General features: G+C 50.2%; 1 protein-coding gene and 1 long non-coding RNA gene across 6 annotated transcripts in view; one reads left to right on the top strand and one right to left on the bottom strand.

The window, feature by feature from the left end:
- LOC145524821 (actin, alpha skeletal muscle 2-like) overlaps nucleotides 1-1662 on the bottom strand; it is a 35687-nt gene extending 34025 nt beyond the window's left edge. For 3 of the 5 annotated variants that reach the window (XM_081537827.1, XM_081537828.1, XM_081537829.1), the window contains exons 1-2: nucleotides 1299-1325; nucleotides 959-1064 (exon numbers count right to left, since the gene is read on the bottom strand). Coding sequence is in view for 2 of the 5 variants with exons in the window: in XM_081537826.1 (XP_081393952.1) it covers nucleotides 1299-1366 (68 nt within the window). In the remaining 3 variants the exon portion in view is untranslated. Of the gene's footprint in view, nucleotides 1-958; nucleotides 1065-1298 lie in introns of all 5 variants that reach the window. The other 2 variants (XM_081537826.1, XM_081537830.1) reach the window with 2 other exon arrangements.
- A 395-nt stretch (nucleotides 1663-2057) lies between these two features.
- LOC145524825 (uncharacterized) lies at nucleotides 2058-3963 on the top strand. Its single transcript, XR_014067866.1, has 2 exons — nucleotides 2058-2887; nucleotides 3656-3963. It is a non-coding gene; the product is annotated as an uncharacterized LOC145524825 (long non-coding RNA).
- Nucleotides 3964-13896: the final 9933 nt, after the last annotated feature.

Here is a 13896-nt window from a genome sequence, read left to right as displayed (position 1 = left end):
AGGTGCCCAGACCCGCAAACATTGGGAAATTCCTGAGACTTTGAGAATTGAATTCCAGACCGTTTCAGAAGTAATTTGGTCCAATCCCTACTTAGAAGTCTTTTATATATAATCTGAAGGAAGAAGATTAAAAGAAGCATCAAAAGAAAACTTGATGAGGAATTCCCTGGTGGACTACTGGTTAAGAATCTGCCTACCAATGCAGGAGACATGGGCTCGATCCCACATCCGGGAAGATTCCCACAGGCCATGGGACAACTGAGCCCCTGCGCCACAACTACGGAGCCCCTCTGCCCGCTAGCCTGTGCTCTACAGCAAGAGAAGCCACTGCAGTGAGAAGCCCACCCACCAAGAGAAAGACCCAGTGTAGCCAAAAACAAAATTTTAAAATTTTTGTTTGAAAAAGAGAAAACATAAAACCATTCATTTTTGTTGTTGTTGTTGCTTAGTCGCTAAGTCGTGTCCAACTCTCTGTGACCCCATGGACTGCGCACGCCAGGCCTCATCATCTCCTGGAGTTTGCATAACTAAGTTCATGTCCATTGAGCTGGTGATGCCATCAAACCATCTCATCCTCTGCTGCCCTCTTCTCCTCCTGCCCTCAATCCTTCCCAGCATCAGGGTCTTTTCCAGTGAGTCAGCTCTTTGCATCAGGTGGCCAAAGGATTGGAGCTTCAGCTTCATCATCAGTCCTTCTAATGAGTATTCAGGGTAGATTTCCTTTAGGATTGACTGGTTTGATCTCCTTGCAGTCTAAGGGACTCTCAAGAGTCTTCTCCAGCACCACAGTTTGGAAGCATTATTTCTTCTGTGCTCTTCCTTCATTATGGTCCAGCTCTCACATCAGTACATGACTACTGGAAAGACCATAGCCTTAACTATACACACCTTAGTCAGCAAGAAATTTGAAATTCCCAAGCACATCTTGGTTCTTGGAAAGTGACCAGCCCCATCTTACCTCCACGTTCCCGGGGAAGAGACGTGGAAGGTGCAGGCCTGGTTCTCAGGGGAGGGGTTCTCGTTTATTCAGCAACCATCAGTCTCATTCAGCAACGTTTCTCTTTCTATTAGAAAAAAGATTTCCAAGTCCTCTAATTAAACAGTGAAAGCATCTAGGCCAAACCAGAGGCGCTGAAACGAAGAGCTGAATGACCGTCACTGACAGCGCAGCCCACGAAGGCCCTCCCCGCCCCGTCCCCTGAAGAAAAGCCCTTCCGTAAAACCGAGCTATCTGGTTAACTAAAACTTTGTGAACGTGATGTTTGCAAACACACAAGCCTCTCAAGGAGATGACAAACCTCTCTGCCCGCTTCACCAAGGATGCTGGCCGTGGGGTGGCCTTGTCTTGGTGGCCTGGGGCCACCATGATGCGGAACAATCACACTGTGCTATGACACAGCTGTGACCTCAGGGTCCTGCCCTGACGTCAGCTCCAGCCTGCCAGGTCCCGGCTTGCCGCCCAGTGCTTGTGACCTCCTTTCTGCTTTTCCTGTACCCACTCTTGCGGTTGTTCTGGCATGTGGGGCCCTCCAGGAATCAGCCCTGCTGCCAAAGAATGGAGATGCAGGCCCCCGCCGGACCCCCGAGGCCTGCCCCTGGGATGTGAGCCCCGGGCACTGGAGGAGAGTTGACCGTTGGGCAGAGCTGCCTTCAGCCTTGGGCAGGAAGGTGATGGGCTGGTGCAGGCAGGTGTCCTGGCCTGGACGAGGCAGGGGCAGAAGCAGCGGCGTCCCCTCTGTGGGCAGGACATCCCAGCACCTGACTGAAAGGGCGCGTATCCGGTGAGGCAGGGAGCAGGGCGGCTCCGGACCTCCCATCCCAGCAGATGGGGTCCCACCAGCAAGGGGTGATGGGACTCCTGGAACCCGTCTGCTCAGAGGATCACGGCACAGCCTCTGGCACTCAGGGTGTGAACACAGGGGCCCGATGGGGTAAACTGTAACAGCCCTGCTTCCCTGAGCCCACGATCTGCTCCTAACGGTGTCTCCGTGAAAACCTCGGAACGGCCGCCTGGACGCACAGACCCACCTGGTCAGGTGAGGGGTGAGTGAGTGGCTGCAAGGGATGGGCGTCTAGATGCTCGTGTGTGATGAATCCCGGCCGCCGCTCAGCGCGGGGCTCTGTGCCTCCCTCTCGTCCGTCTGCTCAGGGCACGTGTCCCTCTACCACCTCCCTCTGCACTCAGGGGCTCTCTGCCACAGCTGCCCCCTGCCCGCCTGGCGCTTTTCTCCCAGAGGCCGCTGGACGGCCTAGCTCTCCACCCTCAGGGGCTCTGCACCAGCCTTTCCTCTGTGGGTCCATGCAGAGGAGCTGCCTGACTCCTTTCTTTTTGGAAAGACATGAGGTCCAGGTAACGGAGCTCGTGCGTTTACGGCCACACCAGGATGCCCTTGATGTTCACTGTCCCTGTGTAACCAGATGGAGACTCAGGTGTTTCTAGTCCCCGGAAGGGCCACCCTGTACCCTCCACTTTGGCCACACCCCTGGCGGCCTTGGAGGTAACCACCCTCTGTCTCCTGGTGCCATGATGCGGCCGGCCTGACCTTGGAATTGCTGGAAGTGTTTCCTCCCAGGTCGGGCTCCCTTTGCCCCACACCGTGCACAGGAGTCTCCTTTGCACGGTAGCCTGGGGTAGGGGGTTGCCTGGCTCAGTCACTCTGCTGTCCGCAGGCTTTCAGGTTCCTTCCTGTTTATGAGCAGTGCCACTGTGAACACTGCTGTGAGCCAGACGTTTGGTTCCTAGAGGCCAACCTGGTGAGGGGAGTTACTCTGAGTGGACACAGGTGTTGGGGTTTGAGATGCTGCCAGACTCCTCCCTGAAGGGGCTGTCCCAGTCTGCACCCCCATCCAGGGCAGACTGCCTGAGGCTGCACATCCTTACCAACAGGTGGGCTTCTGGGCCGTTTCTTCTTCACTCCCCCCACCCAGGGTGGTGGTTTCATCCTCACCTTCCTGACAATAAGGATGCTGAGCACATTTTCATATGGTTATTGGTCCTTTCCTCAAGTCTCTTCCTCCTTGACAAAAATCAGCTTGCCAGTCACTATCTTAGTGGCTTGTTGGTGTAGCTGTTCAGTTGCTAAGTCATGTCTCCCTCTTTGCAACCCCATGGACTGCACTATGCCAGGTTTCTCTGTCCTCCAATACCTCCTGGAGTTTGTTCACATTCATGGCCATTGAGCTGGTGATGCTATCTAACTACATTCTGTCCATGAGTCCTCCAGTGGAGGGAGCATCACTGCAAACACCTTTCCCTCCTTGTGAATTACCCTTTCACTCTCTGAATGTTCCCTTTTGATGAGAAGGAACTCTTGACTTCGTTGAAATGCAGTCTTTTCTTTTTTGTGGGTAGTGCTTCACTGTCCTTTTTAAAGAAATCTTTGCCTAACCAAGACGATTCTCTTTCATTTTTTAATTTATTTTTAAAAGAATATGTATTCATTTGATGGCCCCAGATCTTAGCTGCAGTACACGGGATGTTTTTTAGTTGCAGCATGTGGGATCTAGTTCCCGACCAGAGTTTGAACCCAGGCCCCCTGCATCGGGAACATGGAATTTTAGCCATTGACCACCAGGGATGTCCCCCCGCCTCTTTTATTTTTAAAGAAGATTTTATTGATTTACCTTTTACATCTCAATTTTTGTATATTGTTAGGTAGTTGGGATAGGAAAAAGGAATCCAAAATGGTGGTGGCTAAAAGACAAAGAAAGGGAAAAGCTCGTGAAAATGGAACAAAAGAAAACCCATGGACCGGAGTGAGAACTTCAGGTGAAACAAACACACCCACTTCTTGATTAGCCCAATTTGCATAGGGCAGGCTCAGGGGGAGGAGAAAAAAACATATAAAAAGAGGAGCCAAAACTGAGCCTCCCTCTTCTCTTTGCGTCTTTTGGGTCGGCCCACCCTCACACCTCGAGGATGTATTTCCCTTTGCTTGCCAAATAAAACTGAGCTGTAACCGAGCTGTAACACTGGTCTGCCGCTTCAAATTTTTGCCGTGGTGAGACAGAACTGAGGAAATTACACACTCCCCCGACATCTATGGTGCCATGATTCGGATTTAACCTGGCTGAAACAACCTCGGCTTGGCTCCCTTGAGGCAGAGGCCAAGCACAGAGGAAGCCCAACTCGGTGAAAGCTCACACAGTGGAAGCTGAATGCAAAGAAAACCCAGCACAGTGGAAGTGACAAGAAGCCCAGTGTGCTGAAAACTGGGACAGCAAAAACAAACTCGGTGGAAAGCTCACGTGGCTCAGGCTCAGATTCCAGAAGACCTCCAGTTAAGGTAGGAGGTCCTCACTCCTATGGCTGGAAGGACATATGGCTAACAAAATCGTAATTCCTTTACGATCTCTCGTTTATCGCTTCCTTGAACCCCCTGCAAACAGGCGAGTGGCATTGGGGACAATTAAGCGACTCTGGCAGGGGCTACTCCCATTGTGACCTGAAGGCTCCACTATCTGCTGTGCCCTGGTAGCTGTTGCCCAAGTGGGTGGAGGTTCTTCTGTCCTTAATCTTCTTTGTGCCAAGGATCAGGCCAATGAAAACTGTGAGCACAGGTCAGGTATTTAGCAGATTTTCCAGTAGGTTATGAAGGGAATTTCTTGGCACGTTCTTCCCATTGCTTTTTCCTTCCCTCCTTCAACTCCTCTCTCCATCTATGCCACTGCTTATGAAGTATTGGGCAGGTCATCATCTTTGCATTTCTGAAAGTTGTGTTTGAAACTGTTTACCTCAGATTGGGGCTCAAACCCATGTGGCAGGGCCTCTGTGCTATGCTTAGTCACTCAGTTGTATCCAAGTGGGACTTGAGCCCGGCCAAAACCCACAGTGCCTGGTGCCAGGACCTAATGAAGCTCAGGTTCTTGATGTCTCATTGCAAAAAAATTCAATGAGAGACACAGCGATAGGCAAGAGGTAGATTTGTTCAGATTCAGAGAGAAGCACAGTCCACAGAGTGTGGGCCATGGCAGAGGGCGAGTGCAGCGGCCATGAAACGTAGTGTGGTTAGTTTTTACGGGCTGGGTGATTTCATATGCTAATGAGTGGGAGGACCATTCCAACAACTGGGGAACCACCCACTCCTTGGTGTTTTGATAGTGCCTTGGAACTGTGTGGCACCTCTGGGTGTGTCCTTTAGCTTGCAGATTGAGGATCCAGGTTTAGTTGAATTTGACTTGTCTGCCATCTTGGACCCATTTGATTTTAATGGGTTTATATTATGCCCTTGGGCTATGTCATTCTTTCAAAAGTTGTGCCCTGCCCTTTTCACTCCTGTTTCATGTTCTTTTCCTGAGCCCCATCTGGGCCCACAATATTGCCTTTACAGTCTTTTGGCGGGACAACCAGAAAATAGCTGGCCCTTGGGAGGGAAATCTAATCCCTCTAGATATTCAGGCCTTCACCTTCCATGTTTCCTACAACATGTGTGACAATAGCAACTCTCAGTGGACCCGCTGGGGTGCGTGACTGGCACATAATGCCTGCTGAAGTCCATTTGTTGGTGGCATCCCTTCAAGGGCAACTGGGCTTCCAGGGACAATGTTTGCCACTGGGAGTTAGGCCTGCAGGCCGTTTGGGCCCAAAACCTTACCACCCTTCTCCTAAAGCTACAAACATACCCCTGGATCAAATCTCCACTCCACTTTTATGGAACAACTGGTCTGTTGCCTCTTATCATTTTGTTCTTAAGCCACTTGCTAACTCCTGCAACCAGGACCCTGCTCCCTTGTAGGCAACATCGCTCCACCTAGCTTATTATTAAAATACTCTTAATGGTTTTTCCAGTAGTCATGTATGGATGTGAGAGTTGGACTATAAAGAAAGCTGAGCACCAAAGAATTGATGCTTTTGAACTGTGGTATTGGAAAAGCCTCTTGAGAGTCCCTTGGACTGCAAGGAGATCCAATCAGTCCATCCTAAAGGAGATCAGTCCTGGATGTTCACTGGAAGGACTGATGCTGAAGCTGAAACTCCAATACTCTGGCCACCTGATGCAAAGAACTGACTCACTGGAAAAGACCCTGATGCTGGGAAAGATTGAAGGCAGGAGGAGAAGGGAATGACAGAGGATGAGATGCTTGGATGGCATCACCGACTCAATGGGCATGAGTCTGAGTAAACTCTGGCAGTTGGTGATGGACATGGAGGCCTGGTGTGCTGCAGTCCTTGGGGTCACAAAGAGTCAGACACAACTAAGTGACTGAACTGAACTGAATGTCTCTAACAGGACCAGATAACCCACTCCTTTTTCATTACTTCTGTTATTACCTAAAGTGGGTCTATGACAATGAAATGTTTACCATTGGAAACACCCTAAACTGCTCTTAGGAAAGACTAGGGGAAGAAATCAGTGACTTACATTCCCTCAGAGCAATAAGAGGGTAAGTTTTATGGCTGTTTCACTGGGTTCCCAGTCTCAGGGCACAGACTTGGATTGGTTTACATCATGGTATGTATTCCCATCCACGGTGGACAAACCAGCAACGAGTTAAGATTACAGCCCCTAATCCTACCCAACACTAGTCACACTGGAGACCTTGGGAATGCCCAACTTCAGCTTGGGGGGTCCCAGGAGGTCAACCCACCTTGACCTGCCTAGGGATCTGGTCCCCAGGAGGTTGTCATGCCTCACCCTGCCTGGGGATCCACCAGTCCAGGGGTTCCAGGAGGTCAACATGCCTTGACCTGCCAGGGACCCAATTCATAGGAGGCCAACATGCCTTGATCTGCCCGGGGATTCGATCTCCAGGAGGGTGTCACTCCTCAACCTGCCTGGGGATCTGTACCCCGACCTGGGGATGCCTGGCTCTCAGGTTGCAACAGTACTGGGTAGGGTAAGCTTCAGAAAGATTCACCCTTAAGGAAGTCCACCCATGGAAATAGAAGGAAGTCTATTAGTTTTGGGACTGTGTCCGGTTTCAGCAATAACTCAGGAGTCCAACAAAAACCCCATTACCCTTCTGGAAAGTCTAAAAGAGGCCCTCCTAAAGTTTACCAATTTGGACTTAGACTCTTACGAGGGACAGGTGATTTTAAAGGACAAATTCCTGTCCCAATGTGCATTAGACATCAGGATAAAGTTACAACAGCTACAGCAGCAGAACCCTGCTGCCTCTTTAGATGAGACGGTCCAGACAGCCACCAATACCTTTTATTACGGAGAATAGGAGACAGAGGCCAAGGCCCAGAAAGGGAAGAGAAGGAAAGAGACAAGCCATGCCCAGATGCTGGCTGCCCTCCAGGGAAGCCCTATGGCAAACCCCGAGTCCTTAAAGGACAGCGCGTGAGGCAAATGCATAAACTGTAGACAGGTGGGACATTGGGCCAAAGAGTGTCCAAACCGTGACAAGTGTCCTAAAATGGCTTGCTACAAATGCCATCAGTTGCAACATTGGGTGTCTGCTTCGGGACCCAAGAGCCTCAAGGTCAAGCCCCAAGCCTTCCCTCATGATGGTTAAACAGGAGTGAAGCCGCCTGCTCCAGCCAGCCTACCTGTCACAGATAACCATCACGGGGCTGGAGACAAGGGTGCATCTGGATGCAGCAGGTAGGTCTGAGAATTTCTTGGTTGACACAGGGGCTACCTAGTCTGTCCTGGCCTCCTACTCCAGAGCCTTCTCTTCCCAAACCTGTACCATTTTGGGTGCTACAGGAAAAACAATTACAAAAAGATTCACCTGAACACTTCTTTGTTGCTGGGATGGATGAATATTTCCCATATTTGGAAATTGGTGGTCCCCGAGTATCCTACTCCCTTACTGGGAAGAGATATACTCACTAAACTGGGGACCATCCTTGTGATGGGAAGCTTTCCAGCCCCTAGAACCCTATAGCTTCTGGCTACTACTGAGGAGCCCATTACACCTTCTCCAATAGAGAGGGACCAAAAAGTATGGGAGGACAAAATTAACCCCCAGGCGTAGGACCAGGGGACTCCTGGGCGAACCCACCAAGCTGAACCGGTCATCACTGTCCTCCGAGATCCCAATCAGTTTCCAAACCGGAAACAATATCCCCTCAGAAGAGAGGTTCAGGAAGGACTGTAGCCCCTAATGAATAAATCCCTTGCCTATGGGAAATCAGTCCCCACCAATTCGCTGTGTAACACCCCGATCCTTCCTGTAAAGAAAAAGGACAGGACTTGGTGAATGTTTCAAATCTCCAGATCATAAATGAAGCTGTGGTCCCCTCCATCCCACAGTACCCAATCCCTATGTAATTTTAGGAGAAATCCCACCCAGTGCCAAGTGGTTTACAGCCCTGGATCTCAAAGATGCATTCTTTTGCATACCACTGGCTAAAGAATCCCAATATCTTCTTGCCTTTGAGTGGAAGGCTCCAGGAGAAAAACACCAACAGGTGACTTGGACAGGATTACCTCAGGGGTTCAGAGATAGCCCCACCTGTTTGGGCAGGCTCTTAGCCGGGATCTCCTAGATATGGACCTGGGACCTAATGGGAAAATATTGAAATATGTAGATGACCCACTAATCTGCTCTCCAGGTGAGAAAAGTGCCCAACAACATGCAATTCAGGTTCTAAACTTTTTGGCAGAGATGGTCGAGACAAAGGTCACTTGCCTGGGAGTTCAGATTACACATGGGTCCAGGAGGCTGTCCTCTGACAGAGTACAAGGAGTCCTCCAATTACCCTCCCCCAAGACTCAAAAACAATTGCGAGCTTTCCTGGGGCTAACTGGGAATTGTAGAATCTGGATACCCAACTATGGGCTATTTGCCCAGCCCTTTTATGAAAGCTCGAAGGGACGGGATGATTCAACCTCACTGATGTGGGGAACTCCTCAAAAGAAGGCAGAGACTACACCGAGACAAGCCTTAACTCAAGCACCCACCTTGAGGTCGCCAGACCCCCGAAAAAATTCCAACTTTATTTCCACAGAAAGGAAGGAATAGCTTTGGGAGTGTTAGCTCAAAATCAAATCCTTAGGCTCTTGGAGGCAGTCCATCTGCCCACTGAGGTTTCAGTCTCCCTGTCCTTGTAAAGGACACCAAAAAGGGAGCACGGAAGTGGCACGAAGGAACCAAGCAGCCGATCAGGCAGCCAAGAGAGCAGCGTTACAGAGCACTGACCTACTAGGGGTTGCCACCTTAGTTCCATAGACTAATTTGCCAGAAACTCCTTCATATACTGAAGGTGAGACTCTTAAAGCTAAGAGTGAGGGCTTTCAAGAGGCTCATACTGGGTGGTTCCAAAAGGAGGGACTCCTTTTTCTGCCTGGGAACCTCCAATGGAAGTTGGTTAAGTCCTTACATGCCACCACTCTTTTATAGGAAAAGGCCCTCCCAAGATTACTAGAAAGGTCCTTTAGAGGAACAGGCCTCCAAATGACTATAAGGCAAGTGGTCTCCTCTTGTCCCACTTGTCAATTAAACAACCCCCAAGGAGCTTGAAGACCCCAGCTGGCCCAGCCCATCCAGTGGCATGGGACCTACCCAGGAGAGGACTGGCAGATGGACTTCACCCAGATACCAGTTTCTCAAGGGTATAAATACCTATTAGTCATGATAGATGCATTCACAGGATGGATTGAAGGCTTTCCCACTGGACTGAGAAGGCTGAGGAGGTGGTAAAAAAAAAACAACAACTGCTCCATGAAATTATTCCGAGATTTTGTCTGCCCAGGTCATTACAAGTGACAATGGGACATTATTTTCTTCTAAGGTCACCCAAGGGATCTCTAAAGCATTCAGTTCAGTTCAGTTCAGTCACTCAGTCATGTCCGACTCTTTGCGACCCCATGAATCGCAGCACACCAGGCCTCCCTGTCCATCACCAACTCCCAGAGTCTACCCAAACCCATGTCCATCGAGTCGGTGATGCCATCCAGCCATCTAAAGCATTGGGCCTTACTTATTATCTCCATTGTGCCTGGAGGCCTCTGTCTTCAGGAAAAGTAGAAAGAGTCAACCAATTATTAAAATCAGTGCTAAAAAAGATAACCCAGGAGACCTCCCTGGGATGGAAGGAGGCTTTACCAATAGCTCTCCTCTGCAGCCATATTGCCCCTAAGGAACAGGTTGGTCTTGGTCCTTATGAGATGCTATACAGGAGACCTTTTGTTTATGTCAATGACCTCTTCCTAGATCCAGAGCCTCAGACCCTCCAGTCTTACACTATGGCCACTGGGTAACTCCAACAGGATATATGCTTGTGGGGTGTCATCCAGGACCCAAAAGATTCTAAGAAGCCACCACTATATGTTCCAGGGACTCAGTCCTAATTAAAGTCTGGAAAGATGGGTCCCCAAAGGCTCAACTCCAGTCCGCATGGAAGGGCCCCTACCCTGTACTACTTTCTACCCCCACAGCAGTCAAGGTAGCAGGACAGGACTCCTGGATTCACTACTCACAAGTCAAGCTGTGGAAGAAAAGAGAAGAGGACACTCAATACACCTGTGAGCCCCTGGAGACCTCAGATACCTATTTAGAACTACTAATGCGTGCGGTTCTAATGAGCACCCCCAAAATTAAGTTTCTGGGGATAAGCTTTCTCAGGACAGCTCTAAAGAGCCAACACAGCTTGGCAGAGGTTGTACTCTAAAACAGACAGGAGATAGACCTTCTGATCCCTGAACAAGGAGAAATTGAACCATCTTGAATGAGATGTGTTGTTTCTGGGTAAACACCTCCAGCCGAGTTAAAGAAAGTCGCACAGTCCTCAAGAAAAACATTCAGATCCTACAGGATCTCAAAGAACAAGCTGGAGAGTTCTTGGGGTGATTACCGTCTCTTTTTGGGGGATTTTTCTCCTAGCGAGGGGGAATTTGGAGTTGGCCAGTGCCCCTACTATCTAATGCCCCTGTTATCACCATAGTGATGCTGCTTATGACTGCTCCACGTATTATCAATTGTCTAACCCGTTTTGTCTCTGTCTGTGTCAACAAGCTACAACATGCAGTGCCAGGTCAACAGGTGTATATAAAACTACACCTAAACATGGAAAATATCATTCATGCCCCCTTCTTGGCTAGCTCAATTTGCACAGGGCAGGCTCGGGGGGAGGAGAAAAAACATAAAAAGAGGAGCCAAAACTGAGCCTCCCTCTTCTCTTCCCATCTTTAGGGTTGGCCCCCCTCACACCTCGAGGATGTCTTTTCCTTTGCTTGCCAAATAAAACTAAGCTGTAACCGAGCTGTAACACTGGTCTGGTGTTTAAACTGAGCTGTAACACTGGTCCGCTGCCTCAAATTTTTGCTGTGGTGAGACAGAACCGAGGAAATTACACACTCAGTCGACAATATGATGTGAGCTGGAGTCAAGATTCATTTTCCTCCATTTGGGTAGTCATCTGACCCAAGTTTGCATTTATTATGTTTTAATTAAAACAATTTTTAGGGACTTCATTGGTGGCTCAGTGGATAGGAATCTGCCTGCCAGTGCAGGGGACACAGGTTCGACCCCTGGTCCAGAAAGATCCCACATGCCATGGAGCCGCTAAGCCTATGCACCACAATTCCTGAGACCACACTTTAGAGCCTTGGAGCCACAACTACTGAGCCTGCGTGCTGAAACTTACTGAAGCCCACATGCCCTAGAGCCCATGCTTGGCAACAAGAGAGCCACCGCAATGAGAAGCCCGCCCACCACAACAGAGTAGCCTCCCGCTCCCTGCAATCAGAGAAAGCCCTCGCACAATGAAGACCCAGCACAATCAAAAATAAACAAGTTTTAAAAAATAAAATAAAACGCTTTTTATTGAAAAGCCCCCCCCCCCCGCTTGATCGTAAGAGGCCTCACCACCTGACCGAGTTCTCTGACGCACGTCCGGGGGGTGCCCAGGTGCTCTTTGTAGAGTGGCAGGTGTGGGGAGCCATCTGGGTGCCAGGCCAGAAGGCAGAGCCAGGCAGCAGCCACAGGCCACAGTGAGCCCTGGACCCCAGCAGGAGGCGCAGTCGGTGGAGGGTGACACGCTCTCACCTCTTGGTGGAACTCTGCCACCGCCAGACCTGCCCGCATCAGCAACCTCCAGGGACCTCTGCAAGCTTCCTTATTGTCAAGTAACCTACGGCAGCCTGCCTCCAAGATGACACCTCTGGCTGCTGGTAACCCCTGTGTAGCCCCCTCCCACACTGAAAAGCACTGACTTGTGTCACCAGTGGAATATCACAGAGGTGGGGGTGCAGGACTTCCGAGGTTGGTGTAAAGGACGTTGTGTGAATGGGTTCCCCCACTATGGGGGTCGCTATGTTGGGAGGACCCTTGAGCAGCCTGTGGAGAAGCCCATATGGTGACAAGTTGAGGCCCCCAGCCAACATGTACATTAGTCACTCAGTCGTGCCAACTCTTTGCAACCCCATGAACTGTAGCCCGCCAAGGCTCCTCTGTCCATGGGGATTCTCCAACCAAGAATACTCGAGTGGGTTGCCATACCCTTCTCCAGGGGATCTTCCCAACCCAGGGATAGAACTGGTGTCTCCTGCACTGTGGGCAGATTCTTTATCAGCTGAGCTACCAGGGAAGCCTGAAGCCAGCACCAGTTGCCAAACACATATGGAGCTGCCTTGCAAACAAGTTCTCCAGCTCCAGTCGAGTTTTCAGATGATGCAGTCCTGGCCAACACCCCGCCTGCAACCCTGTGAGAGACCTTGAACCAGAACCACCCGGCCAAGCTCATTCTGGACTCATGAACCTCAGAAACTGGGTGAGACGATGTTTACTGCTGGTTTAAGCCATTCAGTGTAGGAGTCACTTACAACACAGCCATGGATAATACATAACCCTGCCCTTTCCTAGTGATGATTTTATGACCCAAGAGCGGGTTGCAACCCACAGTCTGGAAAGTGCTGGTGGAAAGCTTTGGCTCTGGACCTTCCCTGCTTTGTGACACAGCCTGTCTAGTTATTTAACACCTGGAGCAAGAGGAGAGAAAGCTCCAGAGGGAGGTGGTAAAGGGCACAGACTCTGGTGCCAGATGGAGTTTGAGCCCCAGCTCTGCCATGCATCAGCCTGCATCAGCCATGCGTCAGTCTCACTGACCATCTGTGCCTCAGTTTCACTCACTGTAAAATGGGAATGACAATAGTATTTAGCGGCAGGGTTATTGTGAGGGTCGGAGGGTATGTGTAAGGTTTTCATGACAGTGGCTGGAGCACAGTAGGTGCTGTAAGAGTTGGCTTCTGACTTGTGGCAGACGGTGTTCTGGGTCTGGGGATACATCAGAGCATGAAATAATCAGAAATTTACCCTCACTGGGCTTGTATTCCAGTGGGGGAGACAAGTAAGCAAGATAAGTCGGTAATTTATGTTATGTCAGTGGGCTTCCCTGGTGGCTCAGATGGTAAAGAATCTACCTGCAATGCAAGAGACCTGGGTCAATCCCTGGGTTGGGAAGATCCCCTGGAGAATGGCATGGCAACCCACTCCAGTATTCTTACCTGAAGAATTCCATGGGCAGAGGAGCCTGGTGGGCTGGTCCATGGGGTTGCACAGGGTCAGAGACGACCGAAGCGACTTAGCACTTATGACAGATGAGGTTACCGAGAGATTTCTTGAGTCTCCCTGTTTGCCCAGGTGATCATACTGGTCCTGCACGAACCTCCAACCGCTGCCTGAATTCTGGGACAAGGAACTGGGTGGCATGGCCAGGTCTGCCCATGGATCACTGATGAAGAGCCAATGCAGGGCACTGAATTTCTGGAAGTGAATGACATCCCCTCCTGGCCTCCCAGTCAGTGTGGTCTCACCCCCATGGGGTGAGAATGAACTGCCCTTTTTAGAAAAGAAGCATGTGGTGGGAACTTATGTCTTGATTTTGTACATTCTGCTCAACTCAGCCTCTCACCCAGAGAAGCTGGCTGTGTGTCACTGCCTGGCCTGGCTTCTCACCAATGAAACAACACCCACATCCAGACAAGGGAGTTCCAAGACCTGGGG

This window comes from Giraffa tippelskirchi, chromosome 10 (assembly GCF_054371585.1).
Source record: "Giraffa tippelskirchi isolate mGirTip1 chromosome 10, T2T-mGirTip1v1.2.pri, whole genome shotgun sequence".
NCBI classification, from domain to species: Eukaryota; Metazoa; Chordata; class Mammalia; order Artiodactyla; family Giraffidae; genus Giraffa; species Giraffa tippelskirchi.
The sequence above is the reverse complement of the archived record's forward strand: the minus strand, read 5'-3'. Positions and strand labels throughout refer to the sequence as shown.